We start from the raw sequence: 25,479 nt of genomic DNA on the forward strand, positions 1-25,479 counted from the left end.
GTACATCTATGTTGCAATTATATATATTTTTAAATGTGCATGAATGATTGTAGAGGATGTTTTCATTGATCACACCTTTGGTCACACATTGGATACATTTTCTGTCAATTTTGTTGGGTAATGTAAGTGTATTGCCTAATGTGAAAACTGTGAATCTACTGTAATTAACAGTACTGTAACATATTACTTTCAGAACTTCTGAGTTGCATTGTTTGCTATTGGATTAACTGGTAATTAAAAACACTCATTTGAAAAGATATTGTTGTGTTTAGGTTATTTTCAACCAATAAACATTTCACAATAAACTTGAATCAATGGCTGTGTGGTGAGAGATGTTTATAATCCAAATGGATGCACAATGACAGGTTTTGAATGAAAGACTTGCTGCATTACAAGTGTGACCAGTTTGGTATTTTGTTCTAAGAGTTGTGAAAATATACCACATACTTGTGAAAATATCTCTAAAGCGATTACATTTTTTTGTAATAACATGGTTGCAGATGAGACCTATGTAGATGCACGGTTGTTCCTGCCAAAGCTTTCTATGTAGCTCAGGTGGAACTATCTGTAATCAGAGCTTTGTCAGAACTGTTGATCTATCACGTGATGACATTCTCTGTTGAGTTGACACACTAAGGATATTCGGCACCATCTGTTAATCTAATCACCACTCACATCAGCTGCAACTACCTCGTACAGTAAATCAAGTACATTGTAAACTGCATGTGTTACACACTATGCTAAGACATTCAAATTATATTTCTATGATATAATAGCCTTGTAGTGTAATGGTAACAGTTGCTTGTGACAGAGTTCTCCATCTTTGATGTTTACCTGTTAGATACACACAAACAAAATACATCAAGATCAAACATCTGCTTTAAGAATAGCAATGCAAAAAAGCTTTTGATTCCAGTGAAATGTGTCCGAATTTAGAATAGGGAAAGTAATAAAATGTATTCTCCACAGTCAGCGGTCTAAAATCATATATACGGTACAATCAAGTCTATAAAATCACACTTTCAATCATGTGAGAGGATTTCAAAACAAACTCACTGAAACAAGTCACTCCAGAAGCACTCCATCACAATTGTCCTTTGAGTCTAAAGATCTGGAAATGTCAAAAAAATTGACTGAGTTAATGGTCAGGAAGTAAAAGAGATGGAGGGATGACGAGAGAGAAATAATGACAGAGAAAGTGAAGTTACAGTATCTGGTATAGAGTAGAATGGAGAATATGTACCATAGACATCCTTTGATTCACAAATTACACAATCTCTATGGCGTGTACATTTGCACATTATAAAGTATACATTAGCAAATACTTAAGACTGGCTCTCACTCTTTTATTAGGGCCAGTTTTTGGGCCCTCAAGGCTTTGCGGGCATCCCGCGCCTCGTGTTCAGCCCAGATCTTGTTGTAGCAGTGAATCAGCACCACGATCATCCACAGCTGCAGCACCACGATTAGCACGTACATCATGATCTCTGACACCACCGACAACAGCTCCCGATTGGCTGGGAGGAGGAAAGGGAGTGCTTTGCAGAGATCATGTGTACTTTACTGTATACATTCATTTCTATAGAGTGCATGTAGAGTTCAAGGTGAATCTGAATACTTTTAAGTATGGTTAACGGGCCTCATTTTTAAATAGGTAGGGATGAGGAAGTAAGAAAAGGAAATGTGGATATTTAACAGTATTTTGGGGCTCATCCTATTATCACATAAACGTGTGTTACATAAGATGCATTGTTTTTTTACTAAGAGGGAAAAGAATCTAAATATACAGCGTGGTCAGACTGACTGAAAAACATGAAGGAAGAACTTCAGGAGTTTGTCACATACACAACAAAGACCATTAAAGAGAGATTGATTTAAAAAGCAAGAGATAGTAGAAACATTGTTCACTGGGAGGGATCCCCATTACCTTCGGCCACCACAGTAAGCTCCACCTCCTTTTCCACTGTGATATATTCATTATCCAATGGGAGGAAGAGGGTGCGCTGGAAGGTGCAGTGGTAGGTCCCTGTGTCATTAAACGTGACGTTGTGAATGAAGACGGCTCCTATCTGTACATCCTTACTCCCCATTGTTCCCTGCCACTCTAGCCGGTCACTAAAGTCCCCGTGGAGGGTGTTGGGGTGTGGGTGGTCATAGTGAAAGATCTTAAAAGAAAGTAGAACACCCACACAGTGTTTATACACTCCCAGATGATAAATTACGTAATATTTCACCCACGGTATTATACATGCATTCCTCTATACCAAATTGTTCCATATTGTCATTTTTAGCCTTTCTATTGTCTTGGTAGTCACGTCCCATTTTATTTACAGTGCATTTAACAAGTTTCATTACACTTTACAAAAACATTATACACTTACATAATACACACTAATTAATACATAATACACTTTACAGCTAGTCAGTATGTAGTAGGCCTACTTACGTGGATATACTCCTCCTCTCCTGTGGCTCTGAAGTGCCAGTCAACCGTGGTATGGGCCTGGACCTCCTCTCTCCTCTTACAGGAGATGCAGCCCATGAGGAAGCTCTCCCCGGCCACCGCCTCTGTCATGGAGTCCACCTCTGCACAGCCCCCATGACAATGTGGCACTTGGGTAACCAGGGGATCATGATGCCAGAGGCAGAGTAAGAGGAGTGGGGAGTTGGGGCCAGAAGAGAGAAGAGCAAGGAATTAGACAGCAGTTTGACATGATGATGAAATACTCGCCCAAGATCAGTGGGGTTATAAATAACAACAACAATAACATGATCAGGAACAATACATCGTATTGATAATTATAATTATGTATAATATAATAACCAAGCTAAAATTTTAAATTTTTGTCGGCTACATATCATTTTATAACAGCAGTACACACTTGACTTTTGCATTAGGCCATAGCCTTATAGTATGTTATGCAGGCTGATTCGTTATCTTTTTGGTCTCAATTTTTTTAAGGGAAAACTTACCACAAAGAACAAAGACCAGGAGTGACGATAATAACTGTTGTATCATTTTTCTTCCAAAACTCTTGCCAGCAAATGAATTGAATAAAATCCCCCTATTTTAATTTTCTTGCTTTACTCCCCACGAGTTTCTTCTTGCATGAAACGGAGTGAACTAATTTCCAATAGGTTGCTATGTTGTTAACTTCGCCATTGTTAATCAATACTTTTTCTACCTTATTCTGGCATGTTCTGATTTCCCGCTTAATCAGAGTTAGTTTGACATTTCCAAATGATAACTGTTCAGATCAAAACGGATTGAAGTTTATGTATGATCTCTATCAATTAATCGGAGTCTATTACTTATTAATTTGCTTCAAGCTACGCGAATAATAACAACACAGAAGCCATCGATGCAGTTTCCAGCCTACACTCTAGTCTACACAGTATGAGTTCGTATTTTACAATGCTATTTTTAGACCGTGTGAATACATGCCTGTCTTGAATGTCCAACAGTTTTAGCGCACCCAGGCTAAGGCCAAAGAGAAGTTGAAATCAATGTACTATTGCATGATAGCCAAGCCAACCAAACCTTTCTAATGCAAATCATAGCCAACTAATTACCATATGGGGCTGTTTCTTGTACACATCATTTAAGCTTTGTTTTAACCAACAACCTATTCTTATTTTATCAATCAATTAAATAGTTATTTGTTTGGATTCTTTCAGTGGCCTATGGTTTTGATTTAATCAATGTCAATGATCATTCTGGTTTTAATCTCTGAGAATAGATGGACCCTATAGGCAGTAATGAAACTGCAGTTGTAATGCACATTGCCCAATTAACAGTTTGGTTATGAAGGATGGTTATTTTGATAAACATTTTGCCCACACTCTAAGTTGAGAGAAAAAAATCTACAAATAAGTATTCATTTCACTATCACTGACCAGGAAATGTGACATAATGTCAAATTTGTTAAGCAAATGAGGCAAGATACAGACATGCGTATGTGTATTCAAATGTGTGCCTGTCTATAGTTTGCTTATAGGACACACATGATGCACAACTCTATAATGTTCCAGAATATCAAACAATCCATGAATGTATTTGTCATTGTTGGCCTTTCCTAGTAGTGTCAGAAGTGGGATGGAAAATGAAGTTATTATATTATATTTCTAATAACTTCCTTGGCAAAAGCAACACTTTCTTCAACTGTCAGTCTGATGCACAGGCAGGGTTGACTCAGCATCAACAAGATGTATCAGATGTCATCAGATATCTGTTATCAGGAATCTGAAGCTCATTCAATGCAAAATTACTTGGAAACACAAGGCTATTGCAATAGAAGGCAAGGTCCACAAAACAGATGACTGAAGGACAACATAATGACAAAAAGACCCAAGGAGCAGATAGCCTATGAGGATCTAATACCATGCCATCCATCACCTCTCTACCTTGTCTGTATGTACACATGTCTACCTCACATGTTTTCAAGTGTATTTGTTATGTGAGGAAATCTCAGCTGGTTAATGAAATGTGCTCTATGATGTACAGTAATTTGATATGGGCAAAAACAAGAGATTCATGCAATTCATCTCTGTCATCGAATGTCTAGGTCTTATTTGTATGTCTAGGACATTCTCATGTGATGCAACCACACACACACACACACACACACACACACACACACACACACACACACACACACACACACACACACACACACACACACACACACACACACACACACACACACACACACACACACACAGGTTTACTTAGACCTTGAGGGTTGACAACATTAAAGCTTTAAAGCAAATATTGACTCATGATAAACAGTTAACAGTTGTGTATGAAAACTGATGCCTGTTGATGTAGAGGGGGGGGGGGGTATCCATTTGTTATGTTGCTTTCACCACTCCTGTATAGAACACACACACACACACACACACACGCGCACACACACACACACACACCTACCCTCTATTCCAAACCACACATGCTGGTGTTTTTTATTTTTAGCCCAGATCTGGTTTCTAGTTCCCCATTCTGCGAAGGGAAGCGTTCAGCAACACATCTCTCCGTGACCTGGTTTGCGCAGGCATAAACTCGGATTCTCCTTGAGTCGTTGGCACCATGGAACTGGAGCTGTCCAGGTGTTTATAACCGGATGTAAAATACCATGAAGCGCGAAGATGTAAAACAAAGAGGGAATTCTGAAAATGCAAAGTAATTGCGACCACTATTGGCTATTCTTCTGAATAATTGTCTCGTAAAATAGTCTGATAAACTGAAGCTCGAGTGAAACTAATAAACCCCTGTGAGAAGAGCAGCTTTTACCAGCAACATTATTCAGGTATGGACGTATAATAGTGTGATAGATTTGTTTAAATTTAAAGTGGTTTATTTATCATATTAAATGTAACAAACGAACACACCAACGTATTTTATTGATTTGATATTTCTTTGCACTTTACATACAGCCCTGTAGCCCATTTGTTCCTGAAGTATCAATCATGATGTAGACAAAATGTATACTGAGCAGTCTATTTCTTGAAAAACTTTTCACAAGTTTTTGAGGTAACGGCTAAGACAACAATGTTATAGCCTAGTTACACAGGTACTTATATAATATATGCCTACACATGGAAACGAGGGTGAGCAGAGAGAGCATATTGTAAGTAAATATTGTCACGTGCATGAACACTGTCCATGTCTCTGCCCCTGTCTAGATGTCATACACAAATATTGACCTGTTGTTGACCATTGCACTTTCATATTAACCTAAATATTATACATTTATACATACATCTTGTTAGGCTTCTAAAATTCTCAGTTTTATTAATTATTATTATAAAACATAGGTTACTGTATTGTCTGTTGTTTCTCTGATAGAATGTCCAAGTGGTGAAACCAAATGCTCTTGTTCCTTGTCAATATCCCCTTCTTGCTTTCAGTCTTCTACCAGAACAAGGTGACCTGTCCTTCACCCAGGCGCCTGCAGCCGCAAAGTATTCGACTGCATGGATATCGTATCTCTCAGCTCGGCCCGAAATTAATCAGTTACAGCTCAGAGAGAGAGAGAGTAGCCGATAGCAGCATACACACACAAGCGTTGCAGCAATGGTGGACCACTGTGACCTACCTCATAAAGGTGAGATCCGGACTAATAAACCTATATTAATCAATAATATCAAGGTTGTTTCATAATAATTTAAATATGTGTATTTTGTTGTACTTTTCCTCTGTGTGAAATTTTAAGCGTGCTTAAGTCCATTATTTTGCATATCATTATTGTGACTGCACACACTTGAATCACAAGAGGGCGCAACAAGTCTATTCCCGGCCTTCATCTATACATTTCTATCTGCATTATTGGACATGGTTTAAACAGCTCCCATGGTATTAAGTCATTAATTGAGAGGCATTACAGATTGACAGATTGTTGTGGGCGCTATCCATGCAATTTGTATTCTAGTGTTGATCGTTGAGATGGCGTTGATTCAGTCACCTGCGGCTGAATAAAGTTTCACCGTTTTAAGCCCGCCCTACTAGGATATAGCTTCGTTTGATTCGCTTAAAGTGCTCCAATCATCATGAGAACCCGTTATTTGTCATCCAGCGTTCTTATCACCAGACTGTACCACAAGTTTTGGGGAAAGGGTTATAATTAAAAATTATTATGTAACAATGTATTATTATTTAGCAATATTTTAAAGCATAAAAATCAACCCACAGTGAGATATTTGTGTTGCTTCGAATCATAATGTTACATTTTAGAAGTAGTCAGGAAATATACTAATATATATGACTGTTGATGCCCCCCTCTTCAAAGTTTTTGTTTGGCTCTGTTGAGATTCCGCTTCGATCGCTTATTGTCTTGCAGAAGTTATTTAGCCAAAAGTGCTAGACACAAAAATGGGAAACATTAAAGTTTCCCCTATAAGACAACAAGATAAAAGCACAATAAATACCAGCAAGCAATGTAGCTAGTGTTAGCAAGCCAGTTAACGTCAGACCAGCAGACAACGAACCGCGTTACCCGGTACTTAGCTAGCTGGTTTACGACGTCGTTAGCATAATTAGCTAATGGTGTTGTTAGCTAACTAGCCAACAGTTAGCTCGCTTCAACTAGGCAAATGTTGGAATAAACAATACGTTGACTGCTTCTATGTTCCACCAGTAGCTAGCTACGTGTATATTTAGCAAGGAAGTTTGGTTTTAGCTAGCTACCTATCTTGTCAGTCAGGTCTATTTTGGCGAGCTGCCTGGTGTGTTGGCAGCAGGAGTGGAGGGTTTTATATTTCAAAAGGATGCTGCTGATGGGATCCTGTGAAAATGTGGATTTTAATATCGCTCCTCGCACTGTCGCTCGGCTTGTTTTCGAAGCCGAGCAAGATAATCGAAATGGGGGAAATTCATCAAATGGGAGGTAGGAACTGAATGCAAATGTTAACCGGTTAAAGTGTGTTTTGTGCAATCAGTCAAATGTATTTACAAAGCCCTTTTTGCATCAGCAGATGTCACAAAGTGCTTAGACAGAAACCAAGCCTAAAATCCCAAACAGCAATCAATGCAGGAGATGTAGAATCACGTTGTTGGCAACTTCCTCATAGGCTCTGAAGATATTGAAAGCTTGGCAAGCCAGTTAGCTAGGCTACTTTTAGCTAACTAAGTTAGTTACAATAGTGTATTTTTATTGTACCAACCAAAGACTAGATATCTAACGTTAGCTAACTAGACAGACTGTATTGAATACAGACTGGATAATGTTACTGTATTGAAAAGCTTTTGAAGTTGACGTGACGACGTTGAAGTTGTAAATAATAGCAACCCAACTGATAACTTCTTGGCCCTGCCTGAACAAAATTGTTGTCATCTATGCCATGATCCTATTTTACCCATGCGTTTTGTGTCATCATAACTTCTAAGACTGGAGCCAGGCTAGTATTGCACCTACGGAAACATGATTTGGGGAAGTCCTTGCTGTTGATGATTGTTTATAGCCAATCTGAATCTCTGTGGTGTGTTTTTATTGCTAGTTTACAAGATATGGCTGTGTGTGAAGCAAAGATTGAGAGTGTCACACGAGTATTACCATGGATTAGCAAACAAGAGCATGCCAAGATTTCTCTTATGCAAACAGATGACCAAATAGACTGTAGGGCTTGGGCCTTGACTAAAACGAGTGCCTGCACTGCCGGGCGGCAGGTAGCCTAGTGGTTAGAGCATTGGACTTGGACCGAAAGGTTGCAAGATCCCTGAGCTGACAAGGTAAAAATATGTCGTTCTGCCCCTGAACAAGGCAGTTAACCCACTGTTCTTAGGCCATCATTGAAAATAAGAATTTCTTCTTAACTGACTAAGTAAAGGTAAAAACAAAAAGGTAAAGGTAAAAACAATTATACAAATTGAATTGGTCAAAAGAAGCTAGATAATAAACACACACACATATTATCATGTCTGTGACAATATAACATATGTTCTGCATCATCTGTGCTGTCTGGCTGAGAGAGTTGATTTTTGTGTTTGTCATTGTCGATTAAAATCGTTCTGCCATTTCCTGGTCGCCTAATTTCAGTTTGTGACAAAACAAGTGAGTATAGTGTAGAGAATCATAGTACCATCTAAACCGCTGAAATATATTTTTCATACTCAAAAATATTGTATTTTCAGCAGTTTGAAGCTGGTGTACAAAACCAAAAGTAAAAGATGCAAAAAACGAAACTTAAGAACGGGGAGCATAGAAATAGTGCACAGATCTACCGCTTCTTAGACATCCTATGTGATTTTTTGTCGGGTCGCCCCAAAAGTTAGGTATTGCAGCTTTTAAGAATGAAAAGAGGGGATGTTAATGTGGTTGAGCTGGACCTTGAGATTTGAAGGAGGGGCGGTGTTGTTGGGGTGTTTGAGCTAATCTTTGAGATGGGATAAAGGATTGTTGTACGTATTGTGTATGTTTTTTGTTTTTAAAAAGTGCTTTAATAGCGTAATCTCTCAGCATTTGACTCCAAGTGCGCACTATAATCACTTTTACTGACTTAATACCAGAAGGGAGCAAAGCTGCAAAATCTGCCTCACAGCAATTTCCAACCAAACAATGCATCGAAAGCAATCAGACACCACTGATATTGGACACGGAATACATAACTTCCATCGATCTGTCTCTCTGACGATCAATAATTCAAAACAAGCTGTCTGTGTCATTCAGTACTTCCTGATACCATTTGAGGTCAGCTCTCAAAACCAATAGAAATAGACATCAACATGTATCAAAGTAACCGGGATCATCTTTTGTCCAGAAAATTGATCTTCTACAATGTTAGTTTTTTTCTGTCTATTAAGGGAGAATTAGACTGTTAGCCAATACTACAGTCTCTCTTCTCCTCAGCCCCCTGCTACAGCCGGACATAGATCGTTATTTCTCCCACCGCAAGTTCAACTGTTGCTATGATGAAACCAAATGTGAGACTGCACGCCCTGTGAACTTGGCTGAAGGTAAGAGGGAGAGCAGGCACATCGACGGAGACATCGGACAGAGGGGAGAGTTGCAGAAGAGGAGGAAGTGAGGAACAAAACTACAGACTACTGACAAAAAGATGCAAAGAATCCCCACGCACAGAGCATGAGGTGGAGAGTTGGAAAATATTAGAGAGGGAGAAGACTGCATTGTATTAGCTTTTTTAATTCAATGAGGGTCCCACCCTGGTTTCCTGCTGCAATATTATTGACTGAAATTAGCAGGAGAAGCTAAACGGCTATATCCTAGTGTAGTACTGTCATGCCCTGCACTACCATGGAGAATAAAACCTGCCTTCCATAATGGCATCTTTCATACTGCACCATCTAGACGTCACTGGAAACATGAGGTACATTCACAAATGTTAGCCTAGCAGGTCTAGGACCAGACAATTGATTTGTACCAAAAAGCAGAAGTTGTGATCGGATCTCAGACCAACTTCCTCAACATCCTGACTTGGTGTCAGCATCATTTGCTTCGCCACAGCAAACCTTCATTGGGGTGTTTTGAAGTAAAACAATTGGTCTGAAGTTGCTCTGAGAATGATGACCATGTCTGTGCTGGCCACCGCCGGACCAGAAAGCGGGGTGAACCAGCTCGTCCCCATCCCCACGCTGAACATCCTCCCCCCGTCCTCAGACACCGAGGCCTGGTCCCACTTTCCCAGCCCCCGGCCTCCCCGCCGCCACCGTAGCAGAGGCCGGACCAAGAAGAGGAGCGATGGAGAACAAGAGGAGTCATCCAAACCCCGGGGGAACGGCACTGAGGAGGAGAGGGTGAAGGGGAGCGCAACTCCTCAAAGAAGCCCCTCACCTCTCCCTTCACCCCTCTTGCCCCCCCATGTGGAGGACGCAGTCCTGGGCCCTTCCCTGGACCTCTTGCTACCCCCGTCGTCTCGCACCTCCTGGTCACGTAGCTCGTCTCTCGGCCATCGTTCACGCTGGTCCCTCAGGAGTCTGCTCAGCAGGGAGTCTGACTGGGACAGCTGCAGGTCAGTGCTCTGCTCTCTATCTCCTCTCTAGGACAGCCAGGCAGCCAGAGGCCTCAGGTTCCCTGCAGACTCACCTCAGACCCCCCTCAAGGCTCTCCCATCTAGGGATGGGCTCAGTTATTTGCAAGCTGCAGCACATTGGTTCATGGCCTTGTAATGTACTGAATCAGGGAACTGTAACTTAAGGCACTTAGTGTATTTTATATCTAAGCATTAGGTTAAATGAGAATTCACAGGCTACATACTTCACTGATATTACATTAGATGAGACTGATAATGGTGTGTCACAGATAAAATAAATGTCACTGTTGTTTGACAGCGATTGGAGTGGAGTTTTCTGTAATGGCACACCACAAGCCAACTATTTGGAAAGGGCACAGCAGAGGGCTTATTGGTTAAGCACTAAAACCCGCAGAGGGCAGATTATGCTGTTAGTCCTGGTGAACTCCAATCTGGGTTATGTCACAGTTTGATTTGTTCAGGCAGGCAGAGGAGCATGTTCATTATGCTCTTATAATATTTCAGAGAACAAAATCATTAGCCCAGGTCACAATATAAAAGGTGCTACCTCGCCATAATTGAAGTAAGCCTGCACCTTAAATTCTATTCTAGATAAATTGTAAAATTTTGAGGGAGAGAAATAAGCATATGAAGACAAAGGCATGAGGCTGAAAAGAGAGTAGGCTAAATGAAATGTTAGGGAAACGAGAGATCTATATGTTGTAGCAGAGAGGGAGAGACACTTCTGCTTGGTCAGTCACAAGGATCAGGGAGGCGGGTTTGTGTGCACCGCTCATCCTGCTTAGAATCCATGACATCACCGCCGGCCAATAGGAGCCCACCCTTCGTCTGATGTCACCTCTGTCCAATTGGAGGGGGTCTCTGGTGGTGCTGCAGTGTCCTCGGTGAGCCTGTTAAATGACCATCCAGGCAGGCAGAGGGTGTTCCTCTCTCCGCTCCACATTAACAGCAGTGCCCTTGTCCTGTTCATTTACCAACCAGTTTTATTGGCCCAGGTTTTGTTTAATGAAACATTACTTAGATAGACCTCTGACATTAATTTTACAGCTCCTTAATGATACTGCCTGTATTTTCTATATAAGGTGGTTAAAGCTATATTAATTAGTTGAAACAATAACAAAGTGGCCACCCCGCCTCTGATTTCATAAAAAGCTAAGGGATGGGCCTGGATAAATGTAACCACTTTTAAATTCATAGCCCGTGCTATGGATATAAGGACTGACCATCAATGCTATCAAAATTTATAGTTTTGCTTTTACATGGTTTACATAAAAAAAAAAAAAAAGCTAATATCAGTTCTAATGGGGTACGACATAAGTTGTAATCGTCAAGAATCAATGGCTATATATACAGTTGATCAAGTTGTGGTGAAATCCAGGCATTTTCTGTTTCATTCCAGTGTTTTGTAACACTGACTCTAAATTGGAATATTTTTTTTGCTGACCCTCTGAGTGGACACGTGAAATTATTAGGCCTGAGACTATTTGTACTCGTTCCCATTTAGCCTGGACGCATTAATACAATGAGGCACAGTATTCTTATATCATTAAAACACTAGCCAGTTCATTTCATGTCTTTTGGTTACCATTGTTTTTGTCCTGTTGCATGAAATAAACCCACAGTGTAGATGAGAATAATTGACCATTGACAGCCACACCCCGACGGGAACGGATGATTAAGGCCAATGAAGGCGTTTCAGTTATGGTTAGGCTAATGACTTCTGCGTGGCCGCTGTGGTGGTCTCAACAGACGGCTTATTTCCATGGGGATCTGAATAACGATTTGCATTGGAAGAACATGGAAGGATTCTAATGCAAATAATGAGTTTTAATACAGTTGAGTATTCAGGGTGCTTAGTGGGGGTGGCAGTTGATTCGAATCAGAGGCCAACAACTCGTGTGCGAAACAGTCTGACGTGGAGAAATGCGAGATATGTTATGCGAGGCATGTTCCTACAAGATGCTGTGTAGCCACATCTCCCAGTCATCCTATTGTAGAGACTTGATAGTTAGGCTAAATATTAGCCTTAGTCTACTAAGGTGATATTACCTATACCTTTAACCTCAGATAGGCTACATAGTCTATAGGCTCCTTTTGTCTTACCCCAACACTTTGTTGGTTGGGGACAGCTGTGTTGTGTGTTTATCTATCAGAGACCAAGTTGGATTCCTCAGTGGTTTAAAAGCACTTTCCCGTGGTGATCAAACCTCAGTCACTTGCACAACACTGACTGCACAACTGTCTAAGCAGTAGCATAATTGTAGCGATAGTCTGAGCGACGGTGCGGAAACGTCTTCCAATATAAGGCTAGTAAATAGCCAACTGTTGTGTGTTGGGCTATCAGATCTCAGCACCACAGTCATGAAGTCAGTTAACATCTTAAAGATTGCACTTTGACGGTTTAACAAAGTGCTAATGTAAGACAAACATGACGTGTAAATTTCCTAGTAACATTTCTTCTTAATCTGTTGGGTAACAGAGGATGGATGACAATAATATGGTGGGTGGGGGAGGGGTTCATGTTTTCTTCAGTTCCACCACTGTTGCATGCACACTTGATACTGAACAACTAAAACCCATCACATTTCAAAAGTAGGTTAGGCATATGTTCTTCACCCTTGGGCTGTTTTTTTTTTTGTCAACAGTTCGTCAAACATTACCTGCAGAGTGGGGTTAAGTTAACTGAGGTGAAGGGAAAACTACTAGCTGATACATGTCCTCCCTGTCTGTTTAGGCCTGACCTGCTTGGCAGACGGATATCTAATTGAGTAATTGCCGTTGTACCGTCCCCCCCATTCCCCTCTCTGCTGGCCACATAATCCCAGTTGATAATCCACCGACACAGAAAAACAACTGCAGATCAATTGTCTTTAGGCCAGGCCATTGTCTCTCTGTAGCCTATATTTGAGGTGTTTGGCGTCGCCCACTGTTCATATTTATGTTTGGATTAACGTTGACTAATGAGTTTTGGCTCAGGTCTCCTCCCACTCAGCCATTTTTCTGCTAGATAGTTTGGAACAGGGCCTCACCTGCAAAATGTGCGGCGCACAGGCCTAAAACACCACTCACCTAATTAGCCCAAAGAACATTGATCTCTCCCCATCAACGATGTGCAACCACTGCTCTTTGGTAAATTACTTTCTGTTGAATGGGCCAGGGACCAGATTTGAGCATCCCATCTTCTTTGCCCCCTCTTTATTTTTCTCTCTCGTCTTCACATGTTCTCGTTCTTTCTCTTGCTCCCTTCTTCACCCCCCCCCCCTCTCCTGCCTGCCCTATGAATTGAAGAGATTACAGCAGGCACTCCTGGACCTCAGAAAAGCAGATTACAGAGAGAGAGGGAGCGAGCGAGCAAGAGAAGGGGATCTGTACAGCATGGATTATGATGTATCCTACTCAGTGGGTCTCTAATCCAGAGATGGACAGAGCGATTGAGGGTTAAAGGATTGGGTGGGCTTCGGCCAGGTGGACACTGCGGGCAGCACTGTTTTAGTACTGGATAAGTACAGTCAGTGTGATAAACCATGTTAGCAAACAGCTGTGATATTTTATTACACCATGTTAGGCCTATATATAATCTGTTTACAACTGGCCCTAATTCATGCTTGGATTTTCTCTTTTATAACCTTTCCCAATACCGTCTTCATTGATTTTAAAATAACTCACAAGTACTCTAAAAACCTATTTTATTTGGCTCTCTCAGTTCAACGCTACACTCTTACAAAAAAAAAATGGTTCCAAAAGAGTTCTTTGGCTGTCCAGGTAAAACTCTTTTTGGTTCCAGGTAGAACTATTTTGGGTTCCATGTAGAATTCTCTGTGGAAAGGGTTCTACATGGAACCAAAGGGGTTATACCTGGAACCAAAAAGGGTTCTCTGAAAAACCCTTTTAGGTTCTAGATGGCACCTTTTTTTCCCCTTAAGAGTGCACTGCTACTGTGCATGGGCCTCTCTTGTGCCTCCTCCTCCCCCCTCTCTCTGCTGCCTGTGTGTTCAGTACGGATTACTTATGGGCGCAGCTTGTCAACGCTAGCTTGCCCAGACACAGAATAGGAGACTGGTTGAGTTCGGGCTATCTGCCTGCGAGGGAAGGGTGTTAGTTATGGGGAAGTGAAACAGGTCGCACATGAAGTGCTTGTTTCTATTCCGGGCCCGCTGTGCGTTTTTATATCCGACAAAACAGACATCGGGATGGACAGTGTAGCGTCGGCTGGCTCGGCGCTGTGCACACAGGACCGGTGCCATAGTGATACAGATACTATGAAGCAGCGTGTGGACATCACGTCCAAATTGAAAACACCTCATGACATGGTAGAGTAAGTGGCAATATTATTATTTACGTAATAGGGCAGTCTGCCCTCCAAATTGAAATATTTTGCCCGTTTGTCCTCGTATTTAAATGCCTTTCATAAAGGTATAGGCGACACTCGTATCCATGTGGGTGGGGAACTGGGAGGGTCAGTAGTTGTGGGCAGTCAGTGATTGCCAATTGAAAGATGGATGGGCTGGTAGAAAGGATATGAACGTCGTTTGATTCGAATGGCCATTTCGGAACCCGTGTCTGCCGTACGTTTGCGTCTATAGCAGTCTGAAATCAGCGAGATGACTTGGGTAATTTCTGACAGCATCTGTTATTGTACTTGTATAATTCATATCTCACGTAGACAGCGCGAGTTCACGGAGTTACATTCTATCGTTGTTTACGTTCTGTTGTCTGACAGGCGCTATGAATGGCGGTAACGTTAATTTTGCGCCTGACTCATTTTTACAGTAGGCTGTACTTGGTTGAAAGTAATCTTCTAAAAACAGAACTCTAAATAAAATGTATGCAATATTGTGGTAGTTCCATTTAACAGTCGTTTGCATCTCTACTTTGCATGATGTGTGATTTAGTTTGGAAACTCACTGACAGCTTGACACGAACAGGATAATGTCCGGTTCGGGTTACACCAGTGACGTATGATGGGTCACACCCCATAGAATTAGAATACTAGAAAGGACATGATCCTTCTTATGATGGGATAAACTTAAACCATTTTGGTCAGGGAGTTGGTCAACCATGGTTTTCTATTTCTGTGATAAAAAAATATTTACAATTGAATTTATCTGCACTGTATGTTAGCTAGCCAGCCAGCCTTTTTTAGAGGAATGATTCCATTTATTTGTCAAATCAACTGCCAATATTGTAACATCCCATTCACACAATGCAGTCAATCCACAGCCATACACTGTCTGAAATGAGTTGATGATAGGATTTAGACAAGTTGTAAATGTAACAAGTAGGCCTACTGATATTGTATCATATAATAGCACTCTCAGCCTCCTAGAAAAACACACATTTATACCGAAAAGTGCATAAAACCTTTAACTGTATAATGTATGATATGATAATATTTTACGTTGACATTAATTCTCTCTCAATTTTTGATATCACATACCGTTTATTTTCCTGCTTAAGAAAAATTAGGATTATGCCTCTACTGCCATTCATTCCAATTAGACTTGTTTGGAATTCTCCCTGACCAATATGGCTGCCATTTTCCATTCTGGAACTTTGAGTGTTCAATTACAAATCTCCTCTAGTAATTTAATAGGATCTCTATGGCACACACTCTCCCAGACTGAACACAACAAGCTTATTAGTGCCCCTGGGTAGGCCTGTATGTGGATATAATTAGGCCTACTGTACTTTGACTGTGCACACAATTTAGTTGCAATGTCACTGAATCATCACTCAACTGTACTGCAGGGTTTCCCAAACTTGGTCCTGCCCCCCCCCCCCCCCCAGCACTACACAGCTGATTCAAATAATCAAAGCTTGATGTTGAGTTGGTTATTTGAATTAGCTGTGTAGTGCTAGGGCAAAAACCAAAACCTGCACCCAGGAGAGGGGGGGGGGGGCAGGACCGACTTTGAGAAACCCTACTCTACTGTACATGGATAAAGTGCTTTGAGACCATTTCTGAATGCACAAATCTGGCAGCAGGCATCGCCTCAAGTGTTGGCTCATTCCTATGATTTCATTATTCAGAATCACAGCTACTATTGGTGGGTTATTTCACACGGGGGTTGTTACCTTGGCGATAATGCTGATATTAACCCCTAGCCCCCCCCCTACCTCTGGTCACCATGACAACTGGCAGTTGGACCAGTGTGGTTTTGGCAGTAATGAGAGAAGAGTTAGAGGAAAGGGAAGAGAGACTGCAATGGAGAAGGGGAAGCTGACTGAACTGAGGCTATGGATAGAAAAAACAATGGGGGGAAAAAGAAGAGGGGAACACTGAGAAAAGAGAAACAGAAGGTGCAGGAAGAGAAAAATAGAAACAGATGCAAAAGAAGGGGTGAACAATATGATCTAGAGGTTGTTGGTAGTGTATAAATGCTTGTGGCTGTATACAGTGGAGTGATTAGTCAGTGTCTGTGTGTGGGCTATGAGTTATTGCTTGAGATGAACAAAATGATCAAATGAGCTCACACAGTAGACCACAGTGTCTGTTGAAAGAGACTGTTTGTGTGTGTTTATAGCTAGTTAGTACGATATGATTGTAAGAGTCAAAACAGGAGGCGGTTGTCTGTTTTCACCAAACTGCAAATTAAGCGCAAGTCTGCAACCATGGAAACTTTTGTTATGGCATCAATACAGCCATTTTTATGGAGCCGTGACCTGAACTCGAACATGAGCTGCACATATTATGGCAGCAATATAGGTTTGACCTTGTCTTTAAGTTCAGAATGTCTGCTTTCACTAGAAGGAAGACAACAGCATGGTTGTGTAAGCACACTACACACCTAACTTGATAAAAGGGCTCTTCATAAAATCCTCCATTGAACATTTTCTGCCCTAATGCGTTTCTCATGTAGGCGTATTCAAAGCAGTGCTTTTTTCATTTATGTTGATGGTAGAGGAAGGATCCACGAGGTTCATACCACTGCACTGCCACAGGTAGGATATCTAGGCTATATAGGAATGGACAGTGTCTGACCGCTCTAATCGCCACCAATCAGTTGGGAGAAAGGTTAGAGTTAATGGTTGGTGATTAGTGCGTTTTTAGCTAAATACAAAGCACAGTTATTCCATCCTTTCCAGCATGGCCAGATAGGCTTAACTACTTACATCCTTGGCCACCGTGAAACCTTGATGATGACATGAACATGAATGTCCATACTCTTTCCCTTAGCCTACCACTAATCTCTCCTCCTCTTCTATCTCTCTCTTCAGTACCGCCAGTAACTCTCCGCGCAGCACCCCTGGCAGCTCCCCCTCTCTGCGCCGCCGGGTGCTGGGGGGTAGTGGTGGGGGTGGAAGCAGGACCAGCGACGTGGAGGGTGGCCCGGTGGAGCGCAGTGGGGAAAGGAGAGGTTCGGACAGCCCCCTGCCCTCCGCCGCCGCTTCCGCTTACCCCGTGGCCTCACGCCATTTCAGCCGCAACGCCAAGGTAAGGGTACCCTGTCTAATGCCACTCTCATTTTGTTATGTCAACAATATACCGGGGCCATATTCAGTAGGAAAAGGAGGTGGAACGTTGCAGACAAATGTCATGAGTAGAGCTGAGGTGATTCCTTTGTCTACATGTCAGAGAGGCATTTGTGTATTTCTATACTATATTTCTATCTGAACGTTCCACAACGATGTGCCCTGCTGAACACAGCCCTGCTTAGAGATAAGGACAGACATGACGACACAGCCACGTAGTCATTGGCCGTGTCCGAATACCCATAATTGCTTTGTAAATAGTAGGCGTTTTAGAAAGGTGAGAAAAGTAACTTTTATAGTATGTGGAATGTAGTGCTTTAAATGTCAGGATGTCATACTCATTTTGGAATTTAATCTAGTAGAGTTCGCTGAACACTTGAGGAAGTGAATAGTCTTTCGAGACCCACGTGTGTCTGATAATCAGCTGATGGGATGCGCTGTACCAAAATTTATGAATGAAGGGAATAAATGCAATTGCCATTAGATACATTATCCGTAGGATGCCTAGTATGCTGATATTCATTGCTTACTGCATTTGTTTTTACTAAACAGTACGTTCTAAATGGTATGTGGTACGATTAGTACACAGTATGGAGTTTAAGTAATGGCGTCAGCATGCTTCAGTTCGGCTGGCGCCTAGCTGAACTCAGCTAACCGAACGAGGACTCCCTTAAAAGACCTTAGCTGGAAAAACTAGAAAAAAGCGGCAATAGTACTGTTTGTCCATTTTGACACACTGTAGCCAGTATACATTTCCTCAAAATAGTCAGAATTAATCTAAGGTAACTCAAGAATCTGTCATTAATTTTGACCTTTTTGCAGAGGAGATCTGTCGTGCACTTTGACATCTAGATTTTGGACACGGCCACAGTGTTAATTGGAATTGGAATAGATTGACTGTGGGTAGATTGTCAATGCATGAATCATGGGCTAGAAGCCAAATGTTAAAGGCCCAGTGCAGTCAAAAACATGATTATTACTGAGTTTTATATATATATTTCCACATTAGTTTGGAAAAATATTGTGAAATTTAGAGAATGATGATGATGCCATTTTAGTGTAAGAGCTGTTTGAAAAGACCATCTGGCATTTCAACCTGTTTTGGTGGGATGGAGTTCCCAACCTCTCTAACAATTACAGTTTTTTTTCAGTTTTTCCCTCCCCACTCCTAGACAGTCTTAGAAAAAAATCTTGCTTAAGGAATTGCTCTTTGCTAAGAAGCCATTTTTGTTTGTTTTTAATAAAAATTGTAAAAAATAATCACAGTAAGGTACTTCATTTTTACACATGATTTAATATTAAGATAAAAACGGCTGCATTAGACCTTTTACACACATAAAAGTCAGAGATGCTAGAAACACACACAGCAAGCTTGATAAATGACCAGAACATCAAGGAACGCCATACAGGCCTAATGGCTAGTTTTTCCGCAGTGTCCCTTTTTAACCTTTACCCCAACTACATGAATGTCAAAATAGATAAGACTCTACATTTACTGTTTAATGATGGAGAAACCTTTTGGATGCTGTTCGTCACTGATTATCTGCTGTTCTTTCTTTCCCTTGCAGAAAATGCAGAGCTGGTACAATGTAAGTATACTCTTCAAGGAACTGTTCATTCGGGGCTCACACTCCAGTGCACTTTATTCTGCTGATGGTAGCTACAGTGTTTCCTGGTTGGAGTGCACAGTATAGTATGAAATAGCACTTAACAGTGAAATGACACCAATGGATGCCGAAAACGGTTTCTGTTAAATTGGCACCCCCCCATTTAACCATTTCACTAAGCTTTGAACTTTTAGCTGATTTAACTGTTCATTCACCTTAGTGTTCTTCTCATTTACCTCGTTACCTTTTACCTCAGGGACATAGTATCTGATGTAACCTCGCATGCCAGATGTACAGTGGGGTCCAAAGGAATTTGGACAGTGACACATTTTTTTTTGTTTTTGCTCATATAATTTAGAAATTCTACAATGACTGAGGTTAAAGTGTAGATTGTCTTGTTGGGAGTCACAAGCTTGATGTAGTCATTGCATGCTAGGAATATGGGAACATATACTACACTTTTGACTACTTTAATACACATTTGTGAATTTGTTCAAATACTTTTGGTTCCCTAAAATGGGGGGGACTATGTACAAAAAGTGCTGTAATTTCTAAACCGCACCTGATATGCATGAAAATATCCTCAAATTAAAGCTGACAGTCTGCACTTTAACCTCAGTCATTGTATAATTTCAAATCCAAAGTGCTGGAGTACAGAGCCAAAACAACATTGTTACTGTCCAAATACTTTTGGAACTCGATGTATATACAATATTCATAGACACGACTGGTTCTGCAAGATTATATTTGATAAAGCATAGAAGAGCAACAAAGTAATCTGTCTTTCTCTCTCAGGTTCTCAGTCCAACTTATAAACAGCGCAATGAGGATTTCCGTAAACTCTTCAAGAAGCTGCCAGACACAGAACGCCTCATAGTGGGTGAGTGACGCGCGCACACAAACACGTGCTTTGTGCGAGTTTGCATCTCTGTGCTGACACTGTGGAAGTGAAGGGCCGATGATGTTGCTTTGTCAGCCTGATGTTTCTCCTCCGTCCTCCCCAGACTACTCATGTGCGCTGCAGAAAGACATTCTACTCCAGGGGAGACTCTATCTGTCAGAGAACTGGCTCTGCTTCTATAGCAATATCTTCCGCTGGGAAACCACTGTAAGTTATAGACACGCACACACACACATTTTGTTCTTCTATCCTCGTCGGGACCTAAATTTGATTTCCAATAAAAATCCTATTTTCCCTAACCTTAACCCCAAACCCTCAACCCAACTCCTAAGCCTAAACCTAACCACTTACCCTAACCCTAATTGTAACACTAAACCTAACATCTGAGCTTTAAATAGCCTTAATCCTGTGTCTGTGGGGGGGGGGGGGATTTTAGGTCCCCACAAGGATAGAAGAACCAACCCTCCACATACACACACACACACACTAACCCTCATGTTCTGTTCAGATCACAATCCTGCTGAAAGATGTGACCACCCTGACGAAGGAGAAGACTGCCAAGGTCATCCCCAACGCCATTCAGATCAGCACCGACCACGACAAGGTGAGCCAAGGGGCTCGATATTCAGTCACACAGCCTACTATGACGGTTCAGAGTAGTAGAAGAACAGTAGTTAACAGGTGTATCAATGATATGTGAAGGAAAATAACTTTTATTTTAGATTCTTGTAGACAGTATAGGTATTGTTTAGCTCAGTGATTGTCAACTGGGGGGTGTATTTTGAAAGGATACCGCTGCAGCGCTTACTGTTGCTGACTTTACACGTGCAGTGTGTCCGCAGTGGTGAAATGGCTAGCTACTTTCGGACTCGGAGGGTTTTCGCCCTGCACTCACTCGCTGACCAATCCAATAATGTTCTCGCCCCCCCCCCCGTTTTTAAAACGTGCAGCTCCCTCTTCATCCACTGCTGCTTCCCATATGAACACCAAGATTAATTGAACAAGATTAATTGAACAAGATTAATTGAAGAACGTATGCACGGTACAAGAAAAGGCGCTTCGCATCATACCTTGTGGCCCAGCGCATTGCTAAGTGCAAAAAAGCCCACACCAGCGCAGAAGATCTCATACCCCCTGCTGTGATTGAAATGTGAACTGAAATCTTGGGAGAGTCAACCGCCAACAAACTTAAAAACACACCCCTATCCAATGACAGGAGAATCCAGGACATGTCTCGGGGCATAATGCGCAGCTTGATGAATCTACGGATTTGGCTCAACATGCAATTCTAATGGTCTACGTTAGACACGCCTGGGATAATAACTTTGAGGAGCAGTTCCTTTTAAGTGCTGATTGGCCCACCACCAACACGGCAAAGCCTGTCTTTAACACAATGGATATGCACTTGGGCTCCGTGGGACTGGCCTGGGATGGGTGTGTCGGTGTGACCACTGATGGGGCAGCTGCCATGTCGGGAAAGCACTCCGGGGTAGCAAAGTGGATCCTGGGGAGAGCACAGAGTGCGACGTGGAACCACTGCTTCCTACATAGAGAGGCATTGGCAGCGAAGGACATGGTGCCTGAGCTCCACGTCACTCTCCAGGATGTGATCAAGCGTGTCAACTATATCAAAAAGAGTTCTAGGGAAAGCAGGTGTTTCAAGCCTTCTGCAGGGATATGGGGAGGGAGCACCATCAGGTGCTTTATCATGCAGAGGTCCGCTGGCTTTCCAGGTGTAAAGTGTTGGGTCGCTTTTATGAGCTTCGAGCAGAGATTGCTGCGTTTCTTTTGGTAAACAAGTCCCCTCTGCCCGAACTTTCCGATTGTGAGGAAACGCTCGCGCAGGTTCCCTACCTGGTGGATATTTTGGATCTGAATTCTCTCAATGTGTCAATGCAAGGGAGGGGGCACAATCGATTATGAACACAGGGACAAAGTGGATGCCTTCAAGATGAAGCTTACCGTTTGTGCAAATCATGTTTCTAACGGGAGGATTGACATGTTTCCCAATGCTGATTTCGATATTCAGAATCCGATCAACAAAGCGCACGGCGAAACACCGTTAAATAGCATCTTGTCAAGCTGCAGGGAAAGTTTTGCAACTACTTCCCGGAAGAGAACAGGAGACAAGATGACTGGATACGGGGACCCCTATCGAGTGGAGATGGGAAGCATCACGTTGCCGAGCAACGGAGAGGATCTGCTGGTGGAGCTGTCATTTGATCGTGGATTGAGTATGCGCTTCCCGGAAATGACACTGTCACAGTTCTGGTGCAGCGTAATGGGAGAGTATCCTGCTCTCGCTTGTCATGCAATCAGAATCAAGGTACCGTTCAGCACTACCAATCAGTGTGTAAGTGGCTTCTCTGCAATGGCAGTGCTGGAAACAAACTAAAATCAGAGAAAAACTGGACAGCCAGCATGACCTCCGAGTTGCCTTGTCAACCATCACCCCAGACTTCAATAATAAATAAACTTATCAAACTAAAGAAACACCCCCAGCTTTCCCACTGATAGGACACACACACACACACACACACACACACACACACACACACACACACACACACACACACACACACACAATAAATAAACAGGTTAATGAGTTATTGTTCACTATGTTAATTATTATTGTTAATTCATTCTGATTTTCATATTACATTTGTGATCTGGTTAAAAATGTACACCTTTAAAAAAAAAAAAGTCGTCAAGGTTGTGAAACTGTTGACATAGGAATTCTTAATGATCAATTACAAATGATGGTGTTTTTTTCTATTTGAAACACTGGTTTGTGTTACTTTTCATGAACATTATTGGACTGCATGTTGTGAGTCTGACCATTTATTACTCCCCACTCCTGAACTGGTGGCCTAATTAAATAGCTTATTCTCTTCAATTGGTAAATGTTTTCTTAGTTAATATGTCTGTATAATGACTTTCTTTTATTACCGTAATTGAGAGAGTCTATTTAGCAAGTGAAACCTGCCCAAGAAGGCAGCTCCAATACAACATTACAAAATGTAATAATCAACATTCCATAATATTGGGTCGCGACTCAATTGTCATATTTGGGTCCCAAGGCAAAACCAGTTGAGAACCACTGGTTTAGATGCTTCCAATGCTTGACAAATAACATTTTATTTTTATTTTAATCATGGCAAAATAGACTTTCTGTCATGGTTTTTGACAAGCCGAATCACTAGCCATCATTCCATTGTTCACTCAATTTGTTTTCCTCTGTGCTTGCTCTCTTTCGCTCTGTCGTTTCATCCAGCACTTCTTCACGTCTTTCGGGGCGAGGGACCGCAGCTACATGATGATTTTCAGACTGTGGCAGAACGCACTGATGGACAAGGTACCCACCTCCTCTCCCTCCTCCCACCTCCAGCTCTCACACTCCTGCCAGTGTGACATTAACTGGGCATATATATCACCGTGCCGGAACGAAGGCACTTCCAAATACTAAGAGGCGGCAAACAATATTATTTATGTTGTTTATTGGATAATATAACTATTCAGTGATGAAACATAACAAAATGCAACTGGACCCAAAATGCATATAACACTGACCAACACTATCGGTTACTGAATGATTTAATTACTGATTGACGTTTTAATGTCCTACAAGAGGAAAATCCAAGAAGTTATTGAGAAATTGAGACGGTTAATGTCTGTTTCCTCTCAGCCTCTGTCCCCAAAGGAGCTGTGGCACATAGTCCATCAGTGTTACGGCACTGAGCTGGGCCTCACCAGTGAAGACGATGACTATGTCTCCCCCACCGACGAGCACATTAACGGTCTACTGTGAGTGTACATGTTCGCTGTGTCTGTGAGAGTCTGACGTGTGTGTGTGTGTGCGTGCGACCATTTAGTTTGGCGATGTCCATTAAATTAGAACTGTCGTCCGTTAACTTTGATGTCTCTGGATTATCGATCCCTTCAATTAAAAGCCACTACTGGGATTGTGAATTGTTAATCATGCTGTTTCTTTCTCCTTTTTCTCCTCTCTGTCTTCCCGTCCTTCATTCTCGCGCTCATTTTCGCCCTCTTTCCCCCATACTGCCCTTTTTCTGTCCCCTTCATTTCTCTCCGTTTCTCTTTCTGTCTCTGTCTCCTTATCCAACCCCCCCCCCCACACATCTCAGGCCAGTGGACGAGTCAGTCTCTATCTCTGACCTGTTGGACCTCAGCTCCTTGGGGGCCATAGCTTCTCTGGGCAGCTCGCCCCCCTCCATGGCAGCCTTGTTCCCCAGTGGCCCCCTCCTAGCCAGCGGTGGTCTGGGCTCCTCTCCCCCCTCCTCATCCACCTGTCTGCCCGTAGACATCCCCGGCAGCACCTCCCTCGACCCCCCGGACCCCAGCCCGCCCAGCTCCCAGAGCTCCCTGCCCTCCACCACACACACCGCCTCCTTGTCCGCCCCCGCCTCGGCTGCTGCCTCTTTCGTGAGTTTTATTTGATTTCATGCCAGGGAACTACAGGGTCGTATTCATTAGGGTAAAATGTTTCAAAACGTTGTCTTAAGTGAATATGACCCAGGGCATCGGGAGGTGGGGGGGTTATAACTTTGAACTGACTTTAGAGATAGTTTCATAATTATGACTGTTCCGTGGTTTATCTTGATAGGATCCGTGGTTTATCTTGATAGGATACATATACCTCAGTAGATCAGAGTCGCTTGTTGGCTCTAAACGGCCATCCGTCTCGGATGTAATGCTAATTCTGTGTTCCAAATGGCACCCTCTTCCCTATATAGTGTACTACAGGGAATTAGGGTGCCATGGCCCTGGTCAAAAGTACTGCACTATATAGGGAATAGGGTGTTATTTGGGACGTGACCCATGCTGTGCCTAAAAGAGCCAGTGTTGTTGTCTGACCAGGGCAGAGTAGAGAGGCTTTGAGGTCGTACTAAGTCCTCCAAGGCTCCTCAGTTATGTGAGGGTGTTGGAATTGCTGTGTTTGTGTGTGTTTCTGCCTTAATGACCTCACGCGTGTGGTAACTAACTACCCCTTTCTCT

At 42.2% G+C, this 25,479-nt stretch overlaps 2 protein-coding genes across 4 annotated transcripts in view; one reads left to right on the forward strand and one right to left on the reverse strand.

Moving 5' to 3' along the window:
• Window positions 1-319: 319 nt before the first annotated feature.
• LOC139573811 (sodium channel regulatory subunit beta-1) lies at window positions 320-3,417 on the reverse strand. The gene is made up of 6 exons (XM_071397701.1): window positions 2,974-3,417; window positions 2,447-2,613; window positions 1,928-2,165; window positions 1,343-1,517; window positions 1,057-1,111; window positions 320-834 (listed from the first exon to the last, which is right to left on the reverse strand). Exons 1-5 carry the CDS (start codon window positions 3,017-3,019, stop codon window positions 1,066-1,068), a joined length of 672 nt encoding a protein of 223 aa, XP_071253802.1. The 5' UTR covers window positions 3,020-3,417; the 3' UTR covers window positions 320-834; window positions 1,057-1,065.
• A 1,606-nt stretch (window positions 3,418-5,023) lies between these two features.
• LOC139573812 (protein Aster-A-like) overlaps window positions 5,024-25,479 on the forward strand; it is a 31,338-nt gene continuing 10,882 nt past the window's right edge. Inside the window, exons 1-11 of one of the 3 annotated variants that reach the window (XM_071397702.1) lie at window positions 5,024-5,306; window positions 5,908-6,104; window positions 9,342-10,461; window positions 17,701-17,917; window positions 19,524-19,544; window positions 20,358-20,442; window positions 20,567-20,670; window positions 20,972-21,067; window positions 23,738-23,818; window positions 24,149-24,267; window positions 24,609-24,906. In XM_071397702.1, the coding sequence (XP_071253803.1) occupies window positions 10,013-10,461; window positions 17,701-17,917; window positions 19,524-19,544; window positions 20,358-20,442; window positions 20,567-20,670; window positions 20,972-21,067; window positions 23,738-23,818; window positions 24,149-24,267; window positions 24,609-24,906 (1,470 nt within the window). In that variant the 5' untranslated portion in view covers window positions 5,024-5,306; window positions 5,908-6,104; window positions 9,342-10,012. Of the gene's footprint in view, window positions 5,307-5,907; window positions 6,105-6,794; window positions 7,383-9,341; window positions 10,462-14,439; window positions 14,798-17,700; window positions 17,918-19,523; window positions 19,545-20,357; window positions 20,443-20,566; window positions 20,671-20,971; window positions 21,068-23,737; window positions 23,819-24,148; window positions 24,268-24,608; window positions 24,907-25,479 lie in introns of those variants that run through there. The other 2 variants (XM_071397704.1, XM_071397703.1) reach the window with 2 other exon arrangements.

Source organism: Salvelinus alpinus, chromosome 4 (assembly GCF_045679555.1).
Source record: "Salvelinus alpinus chromosome 4, SLU_Salpinus.1, whole genome shotgun sequence".
NCBI lineage: Eukaryota > Metazoa > Chordata > Actinopteri > Salmoniformes > Salmonidae > Salvelinus > Salvelinus alpinus.

What these genes read in the sequence shown, in the direction of transcription:
- LOC139573811 (XM_071397701.1), bottom strand. Translation starts at nt 3,019, where the DNA reads ATGATACAACAGTTATTATCGTCACTCCTGGTCTTTGTTCTTTGTG. An exon ending in GAGAGGAGGAGTATATCCAC is followed by an intron (nt 2,166 to 2,446) that starts GTAAGTAGGCCT and finishes CTTTCTTTTAAG; the next exon opens with ATCTTTCACTATGACCACCC. An exon ending in AAACTGGCCCTAATAAAAGA is followed by an intron (nt 1,112 to 1,342) that starts GTGAGAGCCAGT and finishes TGACATTTCCAG; the next exon opens with ATCTTTAGACTCAAAGGACA.